At 35.5% G+C, this 23,152-nt stretch overlaps 1 protein-coding gene across 2 annotated transcripts in view; it reads left to right on the top strand.

Annotated features, from left to right (window-relative positions):
• REEP3 (receptor accessory protein 3) overlaps positions 1-23,152 on the top strand; it is a 100,012-nt gene that overhangs the window by 65,190 nt on the left and 11,670 nt on the right. For both annotated transcript variants that reach the window (XM_037003020.2, XM_073240989.1), the window contains exons 3-6: positions 6,682-6,758; positions 10,005-10,125; positions 10,289-10,402; positions 19,348-19,495. In XM_037003020.2, coding sequence (XP_036858915.1) covers positions 6,682-6,758; positions 10,005-10,125; positions 10,289-10,402; positions 19,348-19,495 — 460 coding nt within the window. The remainder of the gene's footprint in view (positions 1-6,681; positions 6,759-10,004; positions 10,126-10,288; positions 10,403-19,347; positions 19,496-23,152) is intronic.

Here is a 23,152-nt window from a genome sequence, read left to right as displayed (position 1 = left end):
AAATATTCATCACATTTCTCTAGTCACAAAAAGTATAGAGGGTGAATTTCAAGATTGAAACATGACTGCCATTTCATTGTGACCGCTTTCAAAAGAAATATATTACTAGTTAGGAAAAATGGAAATTACAGTCTTGCTTATAAGTTAATCCAGTTAGTTAGTTATTTTAATAAATATTTTTCAGCATCTATTTTGTTCCAGGTACCATAATAGGCATTAGGTATATACCTGGGGAAGAAAACAAAGGAAAACAGACCTTTAAACAGCTTTTTTCATGTAGTCATCCTACTGACTTTTATGCAGTATATTCTTTGGATATCTCAGTCTCCAGTCAGAATATATTTACCTTAAACTTTATTCATATTTCTAACAAGCTTATTTATCTGATTTCTTGGCCTATTGAAATTAGAAGGGGATTGCCACTGAAGTCATAGGTACTGGCAATGCAAATGATACTAACAAATTCATGATAGAAGCCATATTTGTCAAGGGATCACAATAATAACTTGAAATATTATTTCTCTGGATCTGCCCCAATCTGCTGCATGAGAACATCAGGCCTTCCTATCCTCCAGTTACTTCCCAAATCCTTATGAGAGTCCCCTGGTAGTATCTCAACCAAAATTTCTTAAAATGGCCATCCTCTTCATTTCCAGAGCATGATGGTAGTGTTACCACCAATCAGGGCATTAGCTCTGCTACAGATGGCAGCCAATGGCACCATGATTGATGCCTACTTAATTGTGGAGCTATTATAGCCTTGCTCTCTCAGTCTCCAGAGATGAGAGTGTAACCTTTCATATTAGGGTAAGCTAAGCTGCCATGATTAAATATGCAACAAAATGCAATGCCTGAAGGAGTATAGAAATATATTTCTCTCCTACATAAGTCCAGCTTCGGCATTCGTTTCAGGAAGGAATTTTCCTCATGCAACTATTTAAGAAGAATTGTGGCTCTGCCTATCCTCAACACATGCTTCCAAGGTTGCTCTGCTCCCTGCCTTCCCAGTCATCGGCAAGAAGGAAGAGCCTATTAGGGAGCTACACCCACTTCTCAAAAGCCTCAGCTCATGTTATCTTTGTGAGAACTGGACACATGGCCCCACCTACCTGCAAATGGGGGCTGAGAATCACCGACCCTGGCTGGGCCACTTCCCCACCACAACTCTGCTTTTATGCTTTTTTATGGACAACAAGCTGTTGCCTCCATCCTCTCCTTTTTCATTGTCGTAGACCTTTCATGGCAGCCCCCTAGCTCAAACACCAGAGCAGCTGAGGGCATCCTTGGTCACATAGTCTATTCCATCTCTATCCGAGGCAGCTCCTTTCTGATTCATATGAAGTTTTTCTAAATTTTTACCACTCTGTTAAAATCCATTCTCCTTCCCACTCATCCCCAGCCTTAAATGTTTTTTTACATTACTTTATTACTGCAGAGTAAAGAGTGGTCCTCAACTATGAACCACTTCACCCTTCTTCCTAACATAGCCACTGTTTTCTTTCCATGTATTCCGAAGGAAGATGCCTCCCTGCTTCTTTCAAGAGTCCACTCTTCTTCCTAATCTTACCTATCTCATTGAGGATCTTGTTTCCTGTTTTCCCATAATTTGAGTCTCATTATCTTCCTTGTAAAATCTTCAAACCTTGAAGATGTAAACATAGGTTCATTTTGCCACATGCTATTTTTTATTCCCCCCTCTCCTTTTTTTCTTTAAAGCAGATCTCTCAGAAGACAAGTTTATATCTGTTCTCATCATGTCTTCACCTTCTATATACTGTCTATTCTTTTTAGTCCTTACAGAAGGGAACACAATATGCTATGTGCAGCCACATAGTCATGCAATAATTCATCAATATGTATTTATTGAGCACCATCTGTGCCAGGAACAGGGGGTTCAGCAGTTAACAAAAGTCTTTGCCCTCTTGGAATTCACATTCTAGTAGATAAAAGGTAGGAAAAAGTAAATATTTGTTGGATATTGTTATGATATGTAATATGCACTAAAGAGAAAAGTAAGTCAAGATAAGAGCGGTAGAAAAACATTGGTATGTTAAACAGGGTGGTCTCTCAGCTAAATGTGTGAAAAGACCTGAAACAAGTGAGAGGCCATCCATCATGGATAACTACTGAAAGAGGATCTCAGGCAGGCAAGGGAACAATATGTACTAAGGCCCTGAGGCAGGAGCCTGTCTGCATTCAAGGGATAGTAAAAGGGCTGATGAAACTGAAGCAGAACAGGGGGAGGAGTAGAAGGAGCAGATGAGTACCAGATCCACAGGGCCTTCAAGGCCATGGTAGGAATTCCAGTGGTGCCAACAGAGGATTTGAGTGGAGGAATGACATGATTTGACTTCCCTTTTGAGAAACTCTGACTGTTATGTGCAGAATAGACCCAAAAAAGCAGTAAGATGCTATTGGAATAATCCAGACAGGGGATGAGGGCCATCTGAGCTGTCGAGTATCTGTGGAAATAGTAAGAAATGACCGCCATTCTGGTTATATTTCAAAGATCTGACAGGCTGAGTAGTGCTGGGACCTTCTATCTGCCCCACAAGCAGAATTTCTCCCCCATACTCCACATTTCTCTGCCTCGTTTAAGGCCCAGGAGGCTGGTTCATAGACTACATCATCTCCGGTTTCCTTGTAGGTCTCACCCATGAGAGGCTCCTGCCAAAGATCAGAAGGCAGAATGAGGATGAAGTCAGGTATTGTTCTCCTGGCTCCCTCCCTGCCACCTAGGGTTGGCTGTGACTGTCTACCTGAGGCTACAGCTCTCCCCCGGAAACCTTTCCTTCTCCTCCCTCCTTCACACTCAGAGGCAATGCCAGTTCCTACTGTTAACTAGCTCAAGGGTGCTCCACTGTCTTTTACTGGTTTTCCTGAACCTTGCCACAACTCTGTAAAAATAGTCACTTTAGTAAGCTTTCCTCAAATTCTTGCCATCTTGACTCATACTGAGAGCTAGGGCAACTAATGTAGTAAAAACAGAACTGTTTTTTTTCTTAATCACAGCTGTTTACTTCTTTTTCTCCCCAGTAAAATGTTAAATCCTTGAGTTCAGAAGCTATCATATTCATGTTTCTCTTCTCATGACTTGAAGTAGGGTTTGCTACAGTTGTATCAATGAATATTATATGTAATGATGCCATCTGAGTTCTTAAGAATTGCCCCAAAATTATGTTTGATATGAAAGGAAATCAAAAGCAGTGTTGTATATTCATCTTAATGTTTATAGGCATAAGCTTTGCCTGGATAATTCATTTCCCTGGGATCAAAGAGACTTTTTAGAAAAAGTTGGGTGCAGCTCTCTTACACTTACTGTTCTCTTGAAGATAGCTAACCAATGGTTTGTTGATTTTACCAGTTGTTTCTGAACTGGAAATACATACTATTTGTTCCCAGTTAACCAAGAACATAAATTTTTACTAAGTAAAGATAATGCCAGTAACCATTTTTCCCAGTAACTTAAAGGGTGGCTTGTGATTACTGACTTTTATTGGCACAACATTCTAATAACACTTATTTCTATTATGTTTGGCTATATACACTCATAAAATTATCACTATGACTATTTTCCTACCAACTGTTTGGCTTTAGTGTTGCATTTTGTAATTGATATTTTCTGTTGATCTAAAGAATATTTTATCTTTACATATTTAACTATAATTTTATGACTGGCTCTTTTCTTTCTTTCTTTTTTTTTTTTGACCTTGACTTCTTTCTGTTATTTCTTTTGGCAAAACCTTAAACAGTAGACTGAGTGGCCTTGAGATATGGTCTTAATAAAAGCTTTGCTGAGTAATCATTTGATATAAAATCCTAACCAAATCCATTAACCAAAAAAAGAGAGCAATATCTTTTCAAGGTTAACTTTCTTTGTGGTTGCTCCCATGAATAACACACTCATTAAATTCACTTAATTATTGCCTGTCTATTACAATTTAAGGACCATACTTCCAATAAGGAGAATTTTTAAATCCATAAGTTTAAGAGAACAGATTGTCAAAGACAAATTAATACCGTGGAATTTTGCTTATATGATAGCCCAGGAAATGGCCAAGAAATACCCTATGACTGGATAATTTATTGTTGTTGAAAAAGGCATGGCCTTCCTTTTCTTCTTCTTTTATTTTTGACACTACTAAATATTCTTACAACCTAAATAAGTGTATGACATTATTTTAGGGATAAACATTATATACTTCAAAGCACTTTAAAGTGACTGTGGATTATTATTTATAGCTGTTACCCATTTGAAAGCTTGCAAACCATAAAAATGGTTGTGAAATAGTGAAATAGTGAAAAATAACAAGCATTGATATAGAACATTTTAGCTTTCTGAACATTCCCAAAACTTTGTTTGAGAGAGACAATTTAAGCTTCCACTCTCCTGGGGTAGAAGGTGATAATGTTTACACTGAAATCCCTGTCCTGAGTACAGAGAGGAGAGGAGAAAACTAAAAAAATTGGTTTGATGACAATCAGTTGTTTGAAGAGCTGCCTCATTCAGGCTGCAGGGTAGACTGTGCTGCCTTGAGCCATTTCTTAGCTCAGTGACCTCATGCAATAAATCACCTTATTTATTTTGGCCCTCAGATAAGAGGAGTTTAACAATATTATTTGTTTGCAAACTCTGCCCCATGGAGTGCTAGGATTTCTTGGAGTCTCAAGAGTCCTACTGTGGTTAGAATAGGAGGCCCAACCAGAGCAGTTTCTCTTGTAATTTTTTTTTTTCAGTATAGGATTGTATAGTTTTAAAAAGCTTTATCACTTGCAAGGTCCCTTCTAGCTCTGTAAAAGCTCATTGCTCTGTTTGCAGTCTTTTTTCTTTTTTTCTGTGGGAGGCTTAGAGTCAGTCAGGGTAAAAGATAACCCTGTGTGTAGGTCAAAGGTAAAAGTACTAAATTTGATTTAGAAAGACTAGATGAATGAGGCCATATGAGAGTATCACTTGCCTTTAAAAAGGGAGGGGCAGGAAGAAAATATACATGGGATTTTAGCCCTGGAAGAAAATCTCCATACTTGGACAAAAGCTTGGAATTGGCAGCAATGAAGAATATAAGAGAACTCACAAAAAATGAAAAACTAAAGAGAACATTTAATCGGCCTTTTTAAAAATTTGAGATGATAATCTTATCAATTTCCTTGTATTTCACATGTATATAACATGCCCTGTGATTTGCTTTGGGAAAAATCTTTTAATCTTTTAGGAGTCTATAAATTAGAGTAAATTGGTATTATTTATATTTCATGATACATTATTTCCAAAGTTATCCATGGCTATTTTTAATGGATTTGTCCATGTAAACAGAAAACTCTAAAAGCTACTTGAGTTATAGTTTCATATTGTCTATGGAATACCCAAATAAGCATCTGTACTAAAACTAGTTAGGTCAATTTTCTAGCTATTTATAGAGACCTAAATTTTTTTTGTCATCCCATTGGGATGAGAACAAAGAAAGTAGTGGCTATTCTTGGACCTCACATTCAGCAGTTCCCCACAATTTATTTCTCTACATGGTGTAGTTGGTTAATTGTACCAGTTCCAGAGTCAGGCAGCCTGAATTCAAATTCTGACTAAATGACCTTGAGCAAGTCATTTTACCAATCTATGCCACCATTTCCATATCTATAGTAGAAAAAATTGTATTTCCCATCTCACAACACTGTTGTGGGGATTAACAAATAATATATGTGGTGCAGTTAGTACAGTCCATAGCCTGTAGTTGGCATGGTTTTATGTATTAGCTATTATTATAATATTGAACAGAAGAGCAGACATTCTAATTTTTAATGAAAATCCAATCTATTTGAGAGATAGGAGAGTCCATGTATTCACGTAGGAGGAATGGTGTAAATTTGAGGGAATAAGTTCAAGAAATATTAATCTAGCAACATTCTATGAAAAGTATTATCACAAAGAGACACCACGAGTCTGACAGACCAGTTAGGACACTCTGTTGCAGGCAAGAGGTGAAAATGTCTTGAACTGCTGTCCTAGTCCATTCAGCAATGAGAGTACCATAGATGTCCTACAGCTCTGGAGCCTGGGAAACCTAGGACCAAGGTGCTGGCAGACTAGGTTTCTGGTGAGAATCTACTTCCTGGTCTATAGATGGATGTCTTACTGTGTCCTCACAAGGTAGAAGGGTCAAGAGAGCCCTCTTAGAAAGATACTACTCCCATTCCTGGGGCTCCACTCTCAGGATCTCATCACCTCCCAAAGGCCCCACCTCCTAATACACATTTGAGGTTAAGATTTCAGCATAATGAATTTGGGGGCAGATACAAAAATTCACTGTATTGCAATTACCATTGTGATGTTGGAGCAGAAGAATGAAAAGGATGTGTGGTTTCAGGCTTAAGAAAAGAATAAGATCTTTCAAAGAATTTTCTCCTAGTTAAGGAAAATATATTCTATTCATCCAATTCTTTCATTCAGATTCCTACATCATATTGTGTCAGGCCTATAGATTTGCTGTTTGATTCTTATATCCCAAGACTGTTGATTTAGTGATGTGAGGAACTCAGACATAAACCTGCTGGGAATTAATCCATTGCTTTTTATGTTTGATCTAACATACTATACATCTAGAAACAAATATAACATATTTACATAATTATTCAGAGTTGCAAATAGTTTTACTCTATTATTTCATAACTATTTTTGATTATTTCCAGGTTCGATGGATGATGTACTGGATTGTTTTTGCCCTTTATACTGTGATTGAAACTATAGCAGATCAAACAGTTGCTTGGTAAGTTCTACCACTGAGAAAGCGCCAGACTGCAGACTTGTTATCAGGTATCCTGAGTTCTTACCCTTTTCTTACTGTTAACTAAGTGAATCTGATCGTTACCTAATTATCCAGTGTCTCATTTTCTCTATCTGGTTTCCCTATAAGAGCATTACTTTACTTAGAGTCTCCTTCAAATAAAAGCAGCTCATTCTTTTCCCCATGTGCCATTCCTGCCCACCTCCCACATACCTTTTAGTATCATGGAATAGAGAAACCTTTTTGTCATTATCCTTTTTCCAGGGTGATGACTGATTTGGGGCTTTTTCTCTTTATCACTTCCTGAAGGACTTCTCTTTTAAAGCTTGCAACATCTGGTTTCAGCACTCCCTCCCCATCCTTAAAATTCTCACCTCCACACATTCAAACTGAATGATGTCAACATCCTTGTGGACACCCACTCAACACCAACTTGGCTGCTCTGTTCCGAATAGCTGCAACAAAATTAAAGCATGTTTATACCCTTAAAGATTTAACATTTTACTGAGAAACAATACTTAATAAACAACTTAAATCTTCTTGTGCTGTAGTTAAGTAGTGCATTACCATCTAAACCTTGCCATCACTTGGAGAAACCCTTCTTTCAAAATCTTTAGACTTACTGTCTTACTGGTACCTTCAACCTCCCTTGGTGCACAAACCTTCAGCCTCAATTAGCCCTTCTTTACTTCTTTTCCACCGCTACTATATGCAGCCAAAAAAATTAGCTACTCATAGAGTTAACAATTTGAACCTCCCCATTCCTTTTTCTTGCTCCTTCCATTCCCTCCTGTATCTGTTTCAAACATTTGCTATTCTATCCTTAAACAGTTTTTATGACTTTGCTATTCTTGTCATGTTCTCACAGCACATTAGGTCACATTGAATTAATAGGAAAAAATAGAAGTCATCTGACTTAAATGTTCTTGACAACTTACCCTTATTTATGAACTTTTCTGTATTTGAACCCATCTTTCTTTCTGATTTGAAATGTAAGTTTTCATTCCTCTGTCCCAAAGCTCATTCATTTCTAAGTTTTTGGTGTAGGTGTTTAGGGGAGAGTTGGCTGGTTGTTTTGAAGGGACAGAACACAGATAACAAACCATGCTAGGTCTCTTAAGTTTCAAAGTTCTCTTTTTAAAGAGATTTCTTTTTTTCTGATTGCAAATGTAACATATATGCACTATGAAAAAGTGGACAAGAAGAAAACATTTACCATGCAATGGAAATTCAGACACTCCTCTAATTGCACTGTGGCAGAGACCCTATGGGTGACTATACAATAGTCGTTCCTCACTGTCCCCTGCCCATCTGCCTCATCAGAAGAACCTAGATCTGTTCAGTTATCATGTATCTTAATACTTCATGGACCACAAGGTGACAGGCCCCTCATGATGGATGAGTTAACATCATGCTGTAGCAACAAAGAACCCTAAAAGCACAGTGGCTTAGGAAAACGTATTTATTTCTTGCTTAAGCTATTTGAGGGCAAATGGTTGGCTGTAGCTTTGCTGGGTTCAGCTCAGTTTTAAGTGTCTTTTCATTTCAGGACTGAAACTGTAGAAGCAGTTGTTCTCATAGCAGAGAGCACGAGTTTAAAGCAAGAGGTTGCGGGTGTTGGGATGAGGGAGAAAGGGCATTTAAAGCTTCTGCTTGCATGTGATATATGTCCAACCCATATTCTACTGGCCAAAGCAGGTCATATGGCTAATCCCCCAATCACTGCCTGAGGAAATGCACTTGGCCTTCTGGGAAGGCGCTGCAAAGTCACGTGGAAGAGGGCACAGGTATATACCCTAGCTCCCAGTCTACCACAATGGTAGTTCCATCTCCCTTGCAAGTGGATGACTTAGGTCTGCAAAGTGCTGCAATTCTGGCCAAATGGGATTAGAAAGGAAATTTTCTGGGAGTTCTAGGAAGGAGAGGGAGATAGGTGTAGTCGATAACATTGTGCACTTGGAGCATGTGAAGTTGAGTCCTGATGCTTGGAGGTACGTCAAGTGCCGCCATGGCAGTTGGGCTGTGCAGACATGGTGGGTGTACCTTACTGCTCTGGCTAAATGCTATTAATGCCCTCTCTGAACTAGCACAGTCAGTTGGCAACTTGCCTGGGCTTGCTTAAACAGAATATCTTGTGCTAGAAGGTCTACATCTCTGCAAGGATCAAGTCACTTGGTTAGCTGATCTATAGTTAAGGAAATTAATTCACAGATTCAAACATAGTTGTGTCACTGATCACTCACTTTGTGTGTGTTTGTGTTTCAATAAAATGTATTTACAAAAACAGGTAGCAGGCTGGATTTGTCCCACGAACTCTAGGTTGCTGACCCCTGATATAAGCACAAAAAATCAACAAACTTATAAACGTGGAAATAATTAACTTCAAGGGAAAAAAAGAGTTATGCAGAGAAGTAAATGTTATGGCTCAGATAAGTGGGAATAATATTTTTTAATTGAAGTATTGTTGATATACAATCTTATATTGGTTTAAGTATACAATACAGTGGTTCAACAGTTACCTATATTTTTAAATCCCCACCTCCACTAGTGTTACTATTTGTCAACAGGAAGATGTCACAGAATCATTGGCTATATTCTCCATGTTGTACTGGCATTCTCTTGATCAACTTATATTATGATTGAGAATTTTTGTGCTCTTTGATCTCCCTCACCCTTCACACCCACCCACCCATCCCAACCCCTCCCACGTGGTAACCACAAGTAACTTCTCAGTGTCCAAGAGTCTATTGCTATTTTGTTCATTTTGGTTTTTTTTTATTCCACAAATAATTGAAATCATATGGTATTTGTATTTCTCCTCCTGACTCATTTTACTGAGCATAATACCCTCCAGGTCCATCCATGCTGTTGCAAATGCCAGGATTTCTTTCTCTTTTTATGGCTGAATAATATTTTTTTGTGTATATGTACCACATCTTTATCCATTCATCTATTGATGGACACTTAGGTTGCTTCCATATCTTGGCTATTATGTACAATGCAGTGATAAACATGAGGGCGCATATATCTTTTTGAATCAGGATTTTGTTTTCTGCAGGTATATTTCCTGTAAGCGGAATAACTGGGTCGTGTGGTCCTGATCACTCACTTTTACCTACAAAAACCTAACACAATGACTGAACTTTTTAAAAGCTTTTTTTTTTGTTGATTTCCTCATTGTTTATAGTTCATTTCCATCAGCAGTTTTTTCAAATTTTCTCTTTTTAGGTTCCCTCTGTACTATGAGCTTAAGATTGCTTTTGTCATATGGCTGCTTTCTCCCTATACCAAAGGAGCAAGTTTAATATATAGAAAATTCCTTCATCCACTTCTTTCTTCAAAGGAAAGGGTAAGATATATAAATTATTTCCACAAATCACTGATTAGAAATGTACACCATAACATATTTAAAATGAGTGAAACTTATATTAAGGGAGAAAAGTCCTACTACTTGGTTTCTTGACATTATTTTTAAATAAAATTAATATCTGTGGATTTGTTTGTCCTTCCAGGAGATTGATGATTATATTGTACAAGCAAAGGAACGAGGCTACGAGACCATGGTAAACTTTGGGCGGCAAGGTTTAAACTTAGCAGCCACTGCCGCTGTTACTGCAGCAGTAAAGGTAATTTTTTATATACCTTTTTTATCCAATTTCACATTAACTCAGCGGATAAAGTAGGGTGGCTTTTTATTTCAGATCATTATAAAATTTTTGCAGAATTTTGCTTTCTATTTATTTTTGTAATGCTAGAAAGAACAAGCAGATAATTTAAAAAACATTTTAACACATACTTTCTATAACTAGTCAATATTTTGAAACTTAACTGATCATAAAATGAGAGCTAGTTAATAAATAAACCATACCTGGTACTGTTATTTTGTTATAATTTTCCTACTTTATGACCTTAAAATAGGTTTGAGTAAATCACCTTTAGTAAAGATGACCATTCTTTCTTTCTCTGTCTTTGGTGTTCTCACTCTCTCGATGGCAATATCTTGGTAGGATTTCTGGCTTACTTCTGCACCCCTCCTTCAACCAATTTGAGGTAACTGATCATTCCAAATAAGGCATGAAAAAATTCTGTTCTTAAAACTTGAGATTTTACTTAGCCAATTACTAATGTCATGTGTTGTGTTTTGCAAGCCAAGTTATCAAATGAGTGCCGTCTGTGAAAACTTGCATTATGGCTTTTAGATTTCTTTGCATGTAGTATTCAGTGTGGCTTATTTTAAATACCATAGCATAATTGATTTTGGTGTGTGGTATATGGAAAGAAAACAGGCTTCAAATCCAGAAAGTGCTGAGGATAACTTTCTAAATAACTGTTGGTTATCTATTTAACTTCTGTATTCCTTAATTGCTTCATGTGAAATGGGGATAATATACTTATCTGTGAGAGCATAAATAAAAGCACATTGCTTGCCAAAATATAGTAGGAGTCCATAAAACATTAATATATATCACATCTGTATCTCAATTCAAGTAAAAATTTGAGTTTGCTGCTATTAAGTTAAATTGAGACTAAATGATATTCCAGCTTCTGAGTTAAGCTTTTTCAACTTAGTTATCTTGAACTAAGACAACAATGTTATAGAAATAAGTATTCTAATTCAGCGGTGATTATATATTAATAGCAATGGTGGAGAGATGTAAAATGTCAAATGGAATTCCCAGAATGAGCCTTCACTTTTCAGAATGATCTCTGGCTCACGTACAACAATTAATATGATCAACATAATTAAAAATCAAAATTATATTTATATGATATACCTAGAAGTGTTGCATTGAGGATTAAGTGGAAACTTAACTATGCAGCACTAGATGTGTAAAACAATTGTATTATTAATGATTATTAACTGTCAGCACTTTAATGTGGTATAGTTTGCTGCTATTTGGCTTTCCTTTTATTAGTATATAAACATATACTAAAGTGGCAAAATTTTCATCTTATTTAAGGACTATTTTCAATTGTGGAAGTTGATTTTTTATTTCTTGCTTAATGTAAATACATTCCTGATTTCCATATATACTATGAAAGATTTAGGAGATTCAACATTCAACAACTAGAAATTCTACAAGAGAGAATAGATACATTTGTCAAAGAAATAATACAATAATATTTCTCAGAACTGAAGGACATGAATCTTCAGACTGAAAGGGCCCACAAAATACCCAGCACAATGAATGAGAAAAAGACTGACTTTACGCAAGGTCATTGGAATATTCCAAAACACTAGAGATAAGGAAAGAATTCTTAAAGATTCCAAAGATAAAAGGTATGTCACACTCAATTGATCAAGAATCAGAGTGACTTTAAATTTCTAAGTAGCAATAATGGAAGCTTGAAGACAGATGAGTAATACTAGCCATGATACCTTAATAATTTTTACCCTCAAATTCGGTAAGAGTCAGGCTCTCAGTCATGTGTGAGCTTAAATTAAATCTTTTTTTGTTTGTTTAAGCATGCAGAGCCACAAACTTTACTTCCTGTGCATCCTTTGTCAGAGTAGATACGGTCTGCCAAAGTTAGGGAATAATGTTTGAAAAAGGAAACACCTGGGATGCAGGGGTATCCAACACAGAAGGGAGGTGACAGGAATTCCCAGAATGAACACCACACAGCAAGTCCAGAGTGAGACTGACCAAAATCAGATGTAATGGGTGAAGGGTGCCAGGAGAGGTGTCTCTGGGAAAAGTATGGAGATGAGACTGTCTAGTAGGTTTAATCCTATCCAAGGATGATATTTAAACCAGTCAACACATGCTGTGACCAGTCAGAAGACAGCAGGTGTGGTGATGGAGCAGCTGCACATCAGCCCTGAGCACCATGAGAAATGGTGAAGAGGGAGGTAGTGTGAAGAGGGAGAGCGTAGGATGACTATGCAAACGAATATGAGAAAAAAATGGGGTAATTGTTAACTCTGAAAAAAAACAAAAGTTATATATAAATAAGGCAATATAATAATGGAGCCTGACAGTCCAACAGCAAAACATTTACATCATCATCATGTGAACACAGACTGTAGTTGAACAACTGTGATTTTTGTCCTTTTGGGAATACATGAGAAGGAGAAAAGGAGGTGAAAGAGAACTAAAATCCTCATCTGTCAGATAGGGAAGTGAAGGGTTTTTGCGTGATGCCTGCAGTGGGTGGAGAGAAGGACCAAGGGAAAACACAAGAAAGCTTACTGCTTTCTTTTGTTATAAAATTTGGCATTATTTGACTTTACACATGAAGTACACATATTTATTTAAATCTCAAAGATGTTTCTGAATTTTCTGTATTTAAAGGCATCATTCAATATAATTTTATGGCAAAAAAAGGGAAAATTTAATTTCAACTTGAAAAATGGCTTAGAAAATACAGACATTTTAGAACACTGTTTTGAGAAACATAGAAGTATACAAATCCCATTTTTCCTCCTCCCTGTAACACTTAAATATGGTTTATAATTTTACTACTCTGTGAGACACCTTACATATTGTGACTAGTTTGGGGAATATTATGCTACTTTTACTTACATTTATTACTTTTAAACCCTCTATGTGGTGAACCAGAAATCCCAACTATATTATCTCATCCTCGTTCTCTCCTCATTCATTTTTATTGTATACTTCGCTGCCACCAGTATTTAGCATCCTGCTTATTTATTCAACATCTATTTGTTTAATGCCAGCTGTATGGTAGATAGTAGGAATGCAGTAATGAACAAGATAGGTACAGTTACTACCCTCACAGGCTACTGTTTAGCTGAATGTCTGTATTCACTAGCTGAATTTAATGGCATCTTTGGTTGTTAGGAGCACTCCCTTTGCCCTCCATAATTAAAGTAAGCATTAACTCACAGAAACACCTTTCTGTAGAGAGGCTATAAAAGCGATCCTATACTTACATTTCTCTGGCTTTCTTCTTTGTGAATCATTGTTTTTATTTATATATTTAACATCTTAAAACCACCTCCCCACTTCAAAGACAGGAAACAGCATAAAAATCATCTAAGTTACCATTGTAAAACAAACACATATCCTGTGGTCTGAATTCATCTTGGAACTTTCCCTTCTTTGTGATGTGGTGATCCTTTTGTTATCAAGATCACTGTTTATGAGGAAGTAGCTTGCCATTCTCAGCATGAACACAGGAATGTTGGCATCAACCATCCTGGATTTTATCCAGTAGCAATAGACATTAAGTATGCTGAACAATGTTAATAGTATTTGCCTCAAGTTGTACTGTGCCTGTTTTCAAGTAGGGGGAATTAGTTTCATCTCTGGAGAGGTCAGAGAAAGGCACTGTGATGGAAGAGTCACTGAACCAGACACTTCATACTGAAGAGTAAATTGAAACTGAAATAGGAAATAGGTCAAGTTTAAGGAGAAACTGCAAAAAAGCCAATAGTAAGACTCGAGAATTAATTTAAGATGTTTACATCATATAGTTTGTTAAAAATATCTTTCAGGGTAAAAATGATTGGACTCTTGGTGTGACCTTTAAAAATCAGTAATACCCCTGACTAGGTTTTCCAGGTTGAACCACTTGAGCATGTTATAGATGAAAATAAGAATCTAATCAGAACATTTATTATACCGTAAAGCAATTTTCTGAAAATGTTACTCAGTTCTATGACCTCATTACCGGGCATCTGTTCACAAGGTCAGTGTACAAGTTTATTTTGGCTGAGCAAAGCATAAACATATGAAGGACCTTCAAGGATTTTGCTGAGGATGTTCAACATTCCATAGCTTTCACGAGAAATGCAGGTGGCTTTTGTACAAATGAGCCAGCCACACTACTGCCAGGTAAAGGACATATGAAGAAAATACTATTAGTTGTAGTAAATATCTCTGAATTTTCTGTGGCAGCCTTTTCTTGGTGAATTCTTTAGCACACATTACCAAAAAATCAAATATCACAAAAATTAAAGCCTGACAGGTAAAATGGTGAAATCTAATTAACTTTCAATGATGGTGATGAGGCCCAAAATCCTGACATCTTACTGTCTGTATTTTAATGACTTTCTGCTTATGAAAAAGGATTTGAGGATATTTAGCCATTTAATATCATCCACTAAAAAAGAGAGCATTTGTCCAGACAATGGAAAAAAAAGGTCATAGTATTTTCCCTAAAATCTAGGGAAGCAGAATGTTATGATGAACATGGAATTCTCTTAGTCTAGTTTATCTTCATTTTTTAGCCCTGATGCTGCCACATATTAGCCTTGAGATTTTGGACAAATTGTTACACTGATCTCTCTAATTTTCTTACCTATAAAAGGAGGAGATGAAACCTGATGTCTGAAATCTCTTATATCTTTAAAACAGTGGTTCTCAGCTGGTGGGGAGTGGGGGCAGTTGCACCCCAAAGGGACATTTGGCAATGTCTGAAGATATTTTGGGTTGTCACAACTGAGGGAGGCAAGGTGCTGCTACTTTCATCTAGGGAGGTAAGAGGCCAGGGATGCTGCTTAATATCCTACAGTCCACCAACAAAAAATTTTCTAGCCCCAAATAGCAACAGTGCTGTGGCTGAAAAACCCTGCTCTAAAAGTATGAGTCATAAAAAGCTAAAAGGATATATCAATATGTATAGGTAGTTTTGCTGGTGGGTTACAAATAACTTTTTTTTTCTCTGTTGAAATGTTCTATCAATATATATTGTTTTAATCTTAAAACCACTGTATTATTCACTTAATGCAAATACAGTCAGTTTCATTCTAGGCTTGAACAGATTAATTTGTTAAATGTCCACAGGGAGAAAGAGATTTCCCTAAAAACTGGGAACTAACCTTATCCGAAATTATAATGTAATATGTCAAAGATCAAAAAGAAATAGTTCAATCACCACTCACTACTGAAACAGTATAGTAAGAATTATTCTGTAAAAGATTGTGTGCTTATAAGGTTATTAAGCATTACTGGTTATGTTTTTTTAAATCTTAATAAAAAATGTGGATAGGTTGAAGCTTTTATACAAAGATGCTAATAAACAGTGAATTCCCCTTATTTAACACAAAATGCAGTAATTTTAATATAATGTTTAACCAGGAAATGAAGTATTTAAGCAAAGGCAGCATTGTTTGGTTTAAAAAAATTAGAATTAGTCATACACACACAGGGACCTATTTATTATTTCTCAGCTAAAGAATCCTTCTCAAAGCTTGAATGTGTTAGATCTGGACCTAGACACCCACACCCCAACACGGCCAGCTCCTACAGTGTCCTCATTTTCTTAAATGAATAGTCTGTGACCAATCAAATTCAAACCCTGATCACTCTGAGCTATCTGAAGGGTTTAAAAACACTTCTGCTAATGATGATCAGTTTTGATGTAAAATATTCTACAAAATACTGTTTTTAATTACTTTTACTCTTGTATTTGCATCATAATCTTTGTTATTTTCTCATCAATTTTTAGGATTGATTTTAATGTGAACAGTGTACAAACAATTCTGCAGAGAATAGGATCTAAAATGCTAGAGTATATGGAAACTCCCGTCCTCCTTATTGACTATGACTGCTATTTCCACACATATTTTTCTCCCCATACTAGAACATTTCCTCATTTTTCTTAGACTTTTGGCTTAATGTTGTATAAACCAAATAGAAGAAAATAAGTAAAGCATTATTAATTTAAACAAAACCTCAAAACCTTTTAGCATTATTATTGACAAATGGCTATAATTTCCTATTGGTGCTCTAAAAATAGTAAATAGTTTTGCTTATAATAATAGGTGTAAGGGAGTAAATACAGGACAAATGAGCAGGAAATAAATCAGAAATTCTCATAGTCCACTATGTTAGAATTAAAACTTCACTGTACTATTTATGACTAACTTTCTAATATGAATTCAATTATTGAAAAAAAAGAAAAAAAATCACCCATCCAATATGCTTAAGCATTATACTGTTCTCATTTTGGGATATTTTTCTGTCTATTTATAACACACTACATACTTGCAACCATATTATGCATACGATTTAGAATTCTGAGGTAGCAGGGAGGTACTTTCCACTTAACATTCTATTACAAACATAATTCCTTTATTAATGGACTTTTTGTGCTTAGGATATAAAAATTGGAGGGAATAGGTCTGCCTTTAAATGTGATTATTGTGTAAGTACACTTCTTTCAAGTAATGCTTTTAAAGTTCACAATACTACGTTAATTTTCTGTTCCCATATTAGTTCTATTCTGGGCCCATAAGAAAATATACAGTGGAAACCCCTCTTTCTCAAAGTGGTAATGGCTTTGAAGTGTTGAGTCTCAAAGAGGGTACATAGTCCCTTTTTGCTTTTACCTAAGGTACCGGGCCTTCTGTTAATCCTTAGGGTATTGATAATACTTGGGACTATAGGGTTGGTTACTCAAGAGCTACATTAAAATCCAGGCTATATGTAGATCACCCAGCTACCTTAGGGTTGGTCCTTGCCCATCTTTGATTTAAGCCTGGTGGATTGTGTAGCCTACCCATGTAGATACCCATGACTGTACCTGTAGTTTCCTAATGAACCTCTACATATAAATGCCAGTTTACATTAAAACAAACACACTGCTATGAAGAATTCTCTAGCAGTCAAGAGTAATGAATTAAAAGGAGTATTTAGTTTATTTATTGCATGGCTAGTATCAGTTCCATACCAGGCACACTAGGAGCATAGAAGAAGCCTAATAACTGTCATTCTCCTTTTAAGTTTGTTAAAATCTTGCTCTAGAGGCAAAATATACACAAGACAACAATAGAGCTAATCATAATGCATGAGTTCATTTGTGAGGTAGGCCCTAAGCAATTAGTTGATTATACTCATTAAAGACACCAATGTTTATAGATTATATGAATCTATATTGATTCAATGGCACTTGGACTCATTTGTATTCTAAGATGTTCTTTTGTGAGTGGAAGGGTTTGGAAGTTACAGCTGGGCTTTGAAATTGCACCTGAGTCAGTAGAAGCTATCATGGAAGTGTATGCCATTTATCATCTGTTTGGCAGTGGGTAAATCAAGAATTGCTGTGAAAGGGCACAGAAATACAAAAGTGGGATAAAGCAAATAACAGTTCTGAGAAAAGAGGCGTCTGTTTTAGATGAGTACTGGTCATCTGTGACCAGTTACTGTGTCTTCAAAGTCTTCTGTCACCTATCTGTTGAAGAAGTAAATGATAATATAATAAAGAGTAAGAAAGTAATGAAAGTTCATGCCAAGAAAGTTCAAAAATGTGTAGAACCCAATTATTTTTATTGAGGAATATACCCTTTAATAATTCCTTTCCACAATTCAAAAGATATGGTGGAAATATGAAGCTTAAATGGGGTATAGAAATGGTGGTGTTTGGCTTTAACACAACATGGTATCATCACTAACTCAGGATAGCTGAATCAAGACTCATGAATCAAGACCTTTTTCTTCAGTGTTAAGTACTTGCTAGTAGTAACATTCAGATGTTTGTAGTGCCTTAGGCTTTGAAACTTTGAGATGAACCATTATGGATGAGTTTCTATGGTAACATTATAATTAGAAGCAATCATAAATTCACATATGTGAGAAGAAATAATTTGTAAGAAAAAGCCTTCAGAAGAATATTTTAATCTAGCTATAAATAAGAAATGAGTCATCTGTATGCTATGCAAATTATTTTTTTCTCTTCATATTTTGAGAAGGAATATAGTTGTCTGAAAACTTAAGAAAGGTCCTTTTCAGAGCTGTGCATTGATGAAATCATTGAACTTTCTGCAGTGTTGGAAATGTTCTGTATCTGCACTATTCAGTACAGTAGCCACCAGTCACATGTGGCTAATGAGCATTTGAAATGTGCAATTAAGGAATAGAATTTTTACATTTATTTACTTTTAGTTAATTCCAATTTAAATATACACATGTGCCCCGTGTCTGTCATATTGTTAGGGCTTTAAAATGACTTAAAGTCAAATTGTTTAGTAGTAGATAAGCGTTGCCAGGTACTGAATTCGTTAGCTAAATATTATTTCATATCCAAGATTCTTTGGCTCTTAAATATTTTTTTACCTTGTTCTAAGTACAGCCATTACCATCCCTGACTTAGCTTAGCTTTAAAAAACAGTATCTCTTTTATTTTAAGAAGTTCTTCTAAATCATACCCAGAGTGCTAGTTTTAGGAGAGAGCAAAATTCTTGATGCTTTTTACTCAAACAGCAAGCTTATCATACCTTTCTTACATATTAAAATTCAATATAAAGCTGAAATACTTGAGAGTGAATGTACTGATGTCTACAACTTACTTTGAAAGCATTTTATGTATATAATTATCAAGTCACTATTTATACATCTGAAACCAATATAATATTATATATCAACTTTGCTCCAATTTTTTAAAAATGGATTGATAGATAGATGGTAGATCTGTGATAAAGAAACTATAGCAAAATGTAAGTGATATGTGTATTATCCGCTGTGTAAGTTCTTTGAGCTTTTCTGAAAGTTTCAGAATAGAATCAGTTAAGTTTCATGGTAAAACGTTGGGGCAAATTTAAATGTAAGCATATTAAATATTTTAAAGTGTATTTTATTGAATCTGTTGCTTCTCTATTAAATAGAGCCAAGGAGCAATAACTGAACGCTTACGAAGTTTCAGTATGCATGATCTAACAGCTATCCAAGGTGATGAGCCTGTGAGACAAAGACCATTCCAACCTCTACCAGACACAAAACGGAAAAGTAAAATGGCCTCCAGTGAATCAGCAGGTTTGCTTGTTTGTTTTAACATTGTTCTTTCACAGATGGAATTCTGAACCAAGATGGGCACTAAGATAATACATGGTAACTGTCTGAATTTGGATAGATAATATTTTTAAGCTTATATTTTTTAGTTTACATTTAACTATAGTTCTCTTTCACTAAATTTTCTTTAAATAAAGTTAGTAATTGCCCTTTGTTGACTCTGGAGATAATCCAGCCAAGAAAGTAGCAGTGGCCTCTTGAGCTACCATGAATTTTTAGAAGCAGTGGGTGTGATTACAACCTCCCTCCCACAAGCACCAGTTCTAACCTGTGATCAGTATTCTTTCCACTCAAACTATGTGACTTTTAAGGAGTTTTATAAGTCAATAAGTTTAACGCTCTTTACTGTAAATGCCATCAACAAATAAGGATATTGAAACAAGATAAAAAGTTTAAGCAAGTGACAAAAGATGACTCAGTTTGAAAACAGGATTACTCCAGTGGAAAATGTGTTGAAATTACATATTTTAGTTTAATAACTAACTTGTGGGTATATTCTAATGTAAATTATGAGCATATCATAATTGATATGTTTTAAAATGTTAATACATTATTGTGATCTTAGAGACATACACATAAATAAAAACATAGTTCCTTAGTCCTTTGTATGACATATAAGAAAGTTTTAGTTCAAGGCTTAGCTGAGAACTAAGATCTTTAGGACATTTCTTAATGTATTATTAAGTCCATACATACAAGGATACATGGTCTTTTTTGTTTGTTTGTTTGTTTGTTTGTTATCTCATTAATCTATAATTACATGAAGAACATTATGTTTATGAAGCTCCCATCTTCACCAAGTCCTCCCCACACACCCCATTACAGTCACTGTCCATCAGCATAGTAAGATGTTGTAGAATCACTACTTGTCTTCACTGTGTTGCACAGCCCTCCCCATGCCCCCCAACATGCTAATTATACATGCTAATCATAATACCCCCTTTCTTTTTACCCACCCTTATCCCTCCCTTCCCACCCATCCTCCCTAGTCCCTTTCCCTTTGGTAACTGTTAGTCCATTCTTGGGTTCTGTGAGTCTGCTGCTGTTTTATTCCTTCAGCTTTTTTCTTTATTCTTATACTCCACATATGAGTGAAATCATTTGATACTTGTCTTTCTCTGCCTGGCTTATTTCACTGAGCATAATACCCTCTAGCTCCATCCATGTTGTTGCAAATGATAGGATCTGTTTTTTTCTTATGGCTGAATAATATTCCATTGTGTATATGTACCACATCTTCTTTATCCATTCATCTAGTGATGGACACTTAGGTTGCTTCCATTTCTTGGCTATTGTAAATAGTGCTGCAATAAACATAGGGGTGCATCTGTCTTTTTTCAAACTGGTATGCTGCATTCTTAGGGTAAATTCCTAGGAGTGGAATTCTTGGATCAAATGGTATGTCTATTTTGAGCTTTTGGAGGAACCTCCATACTGCTTTCCACAATGGTTGAGCTAATTTACATTCCCACCAGCAGTGTAAGAGGGTTCCCCTTTCTCCACAACCTCGCCAACATGTGTTGTTTGTCTTTTGAATGGTGGTGATCCTTACTGGTGTGAGGTGATATCTCATTGTGGTTTTAATTTGCATTTCTCTGATAACTAGCAATGTGGAACATCTTTTCATGTGTCTGTTGGCCATCTGAATTACTTCTTTGGAGAAGTGTCTGTTCAGCTCCTCTGCCCATTTTTAAATTGGATTATTTGCTTTTTGTTTTTTGAGGTGCGTGAGCTCCTTATATATTTTGGGTGTCAAGCCTTTATCAGATCTTTCATTTATGAATATATTCTCCCATACTGTAGGGTACCTTTTTGTTCTATTGATGGTGTCCTTTGCTATACAGAAGCTTTTGAGCTTGATATAGTCCCACTTGTTCATTTTTGCTTTTGTTTCCCTTGCCCGGGGAGATATGTTTATAAAGAAGTCACTCATGTTTATGTGCATGAGATTTTTGCCTATGTTTTTTTCTAGGAGTTTTATGGTTTCATGAATTACATTCAGGTCTTTGATCCATTTTGAATTTACTTTTGTGTATGGGGTTAGACAGTGAACCAGTTTCATTCTCTTACATGTAGCTGTCCAGTTTTGCCAGCACCATCTGTTGAAGAGACTGTCATTTCCCCATTGTATGTTAATGGCTCCTTTATCGTGTATTAATTGACCATATATGTTTGGGTTAATGTCTGGACTCTCTATTCTGTTCCACTGGTCTGTGGCTCTGTTCTTGTGCCAGTACATGGTCTTCTTTTTTTTTCAAGTAGAAGTTTCTTTGAGGGATATTAAAAATCATTCTTTATAATTAAAACCAATTTAGAAAATAACAGTCACTTCTTACTGAGGAAAAATAGTGAACTTCCTTCTAAGTTCTCCCTATAATGAATAACTTTACAAAGCTGGTGGCTATAATCTCAGAGGTAGTAATTAAGTATTAGCCATTAATTAAGGTAGTTATGTCTTTAAGAATGAGGAGCATTGAACTTCAAACTATCATCCTTAATACATCGATAATGTAAAATAGTACCTAATATAGGCATTTTCTTAATACACATTTAAATATTAGGTATACTGATTCTGATTATAGGGTCTGCTGTATATATTTTGCTGATTTGAACCAGTTATCTGAGTCCTTTATCAGCAATTTACTCATAAATATACCTTAGATCTGATTAAGAATTATACTCCAATTATTTAGATGGAAAGAGTATTATAAATATGAAAATACATAGTACTATTTTTTTGAAATTAATCTATTAAATTTAAAATGATTTGATTAAAGTATTCTAAGATAGTAAGTTGCTGTGTCATTTTTTTGTTAAATTTGAAACCATGAAATTAAAGTAATTTAAGGTTTATAAAAATATGAAGTCAGTGGTAGCAGTATAAAAAAGGTACTTTTCAGTTAGGAAATTAAAAATTTAATATGTGTTAATTTGATCAAGTTCTGGGTTTCCTATAGAATAGCATATATCTGAGCTTTTCTTCTCTAAGGAAAAAATTTAACCAAAACTTTCCCTTGGCAATATTTTTAATAAAGTAGTATGGTTCCAGAATAGGAATAGTTGAAGAGAAGATAGTAATAGATAGTCTAGATAGATGTAAGTCCAGATATACATGGAAATATATCAAATGATAAAGATAGCCTTTCAAATTGCCTTCAGAAAGGCAGATTAATGAGTGGTGTCAGGGTAACTGTTAGACTTAGAAGGCAGGGAAGGGAATGAAGTTCTATTTCTACTTCAAACCTTTGGTCAAAATAAATTATTAAAGGATTAAGACTTAACTGTAAGAAATTAAACAACATAGTAGGAAATTCCTGTGTATATTTTTATACTCTTAGGGTAGATGAAATTTCTTCAGCAGAACATCAAAAGTAAGAAACATAAAGGAGTTTGAGAGATTTTCATGTAGGCAAAATAACATAAAACATAAAACTACCATATAAGGGGAAAAAAACACAAACCATGAAAAAGACAAACCACAAGAAATATCCTCATTATATGTTACAAGCAAAGGGTACAGAGCTTAACAATCCAAGTACCCTTGCCAGCTAATTATTGTCAATTCTACCAAAGAATACAGCTGATCAATTAATACATGAAAAAAATATTCAGCCTCACAAA

The sequence above is a fragment of the Manis javanica genome, chromosome 7, assembly GCF_040802235.1.
Source record: "Manis javanica isolate MJ-LG chromosome 7, MJ_LKY, whole genome shotgun sequence".
Taxonomy (NCBI): domain Eukaryota; kingdom Metazoa; phylum Chordata; class Mammalia; order Pholidota; family Manidae; genus Manis; species Manis javanica.
Note: the sequence above shows the minus strand (reverse complement) of the source record. Positions and strands in the feature narration are given on the sequence as shown.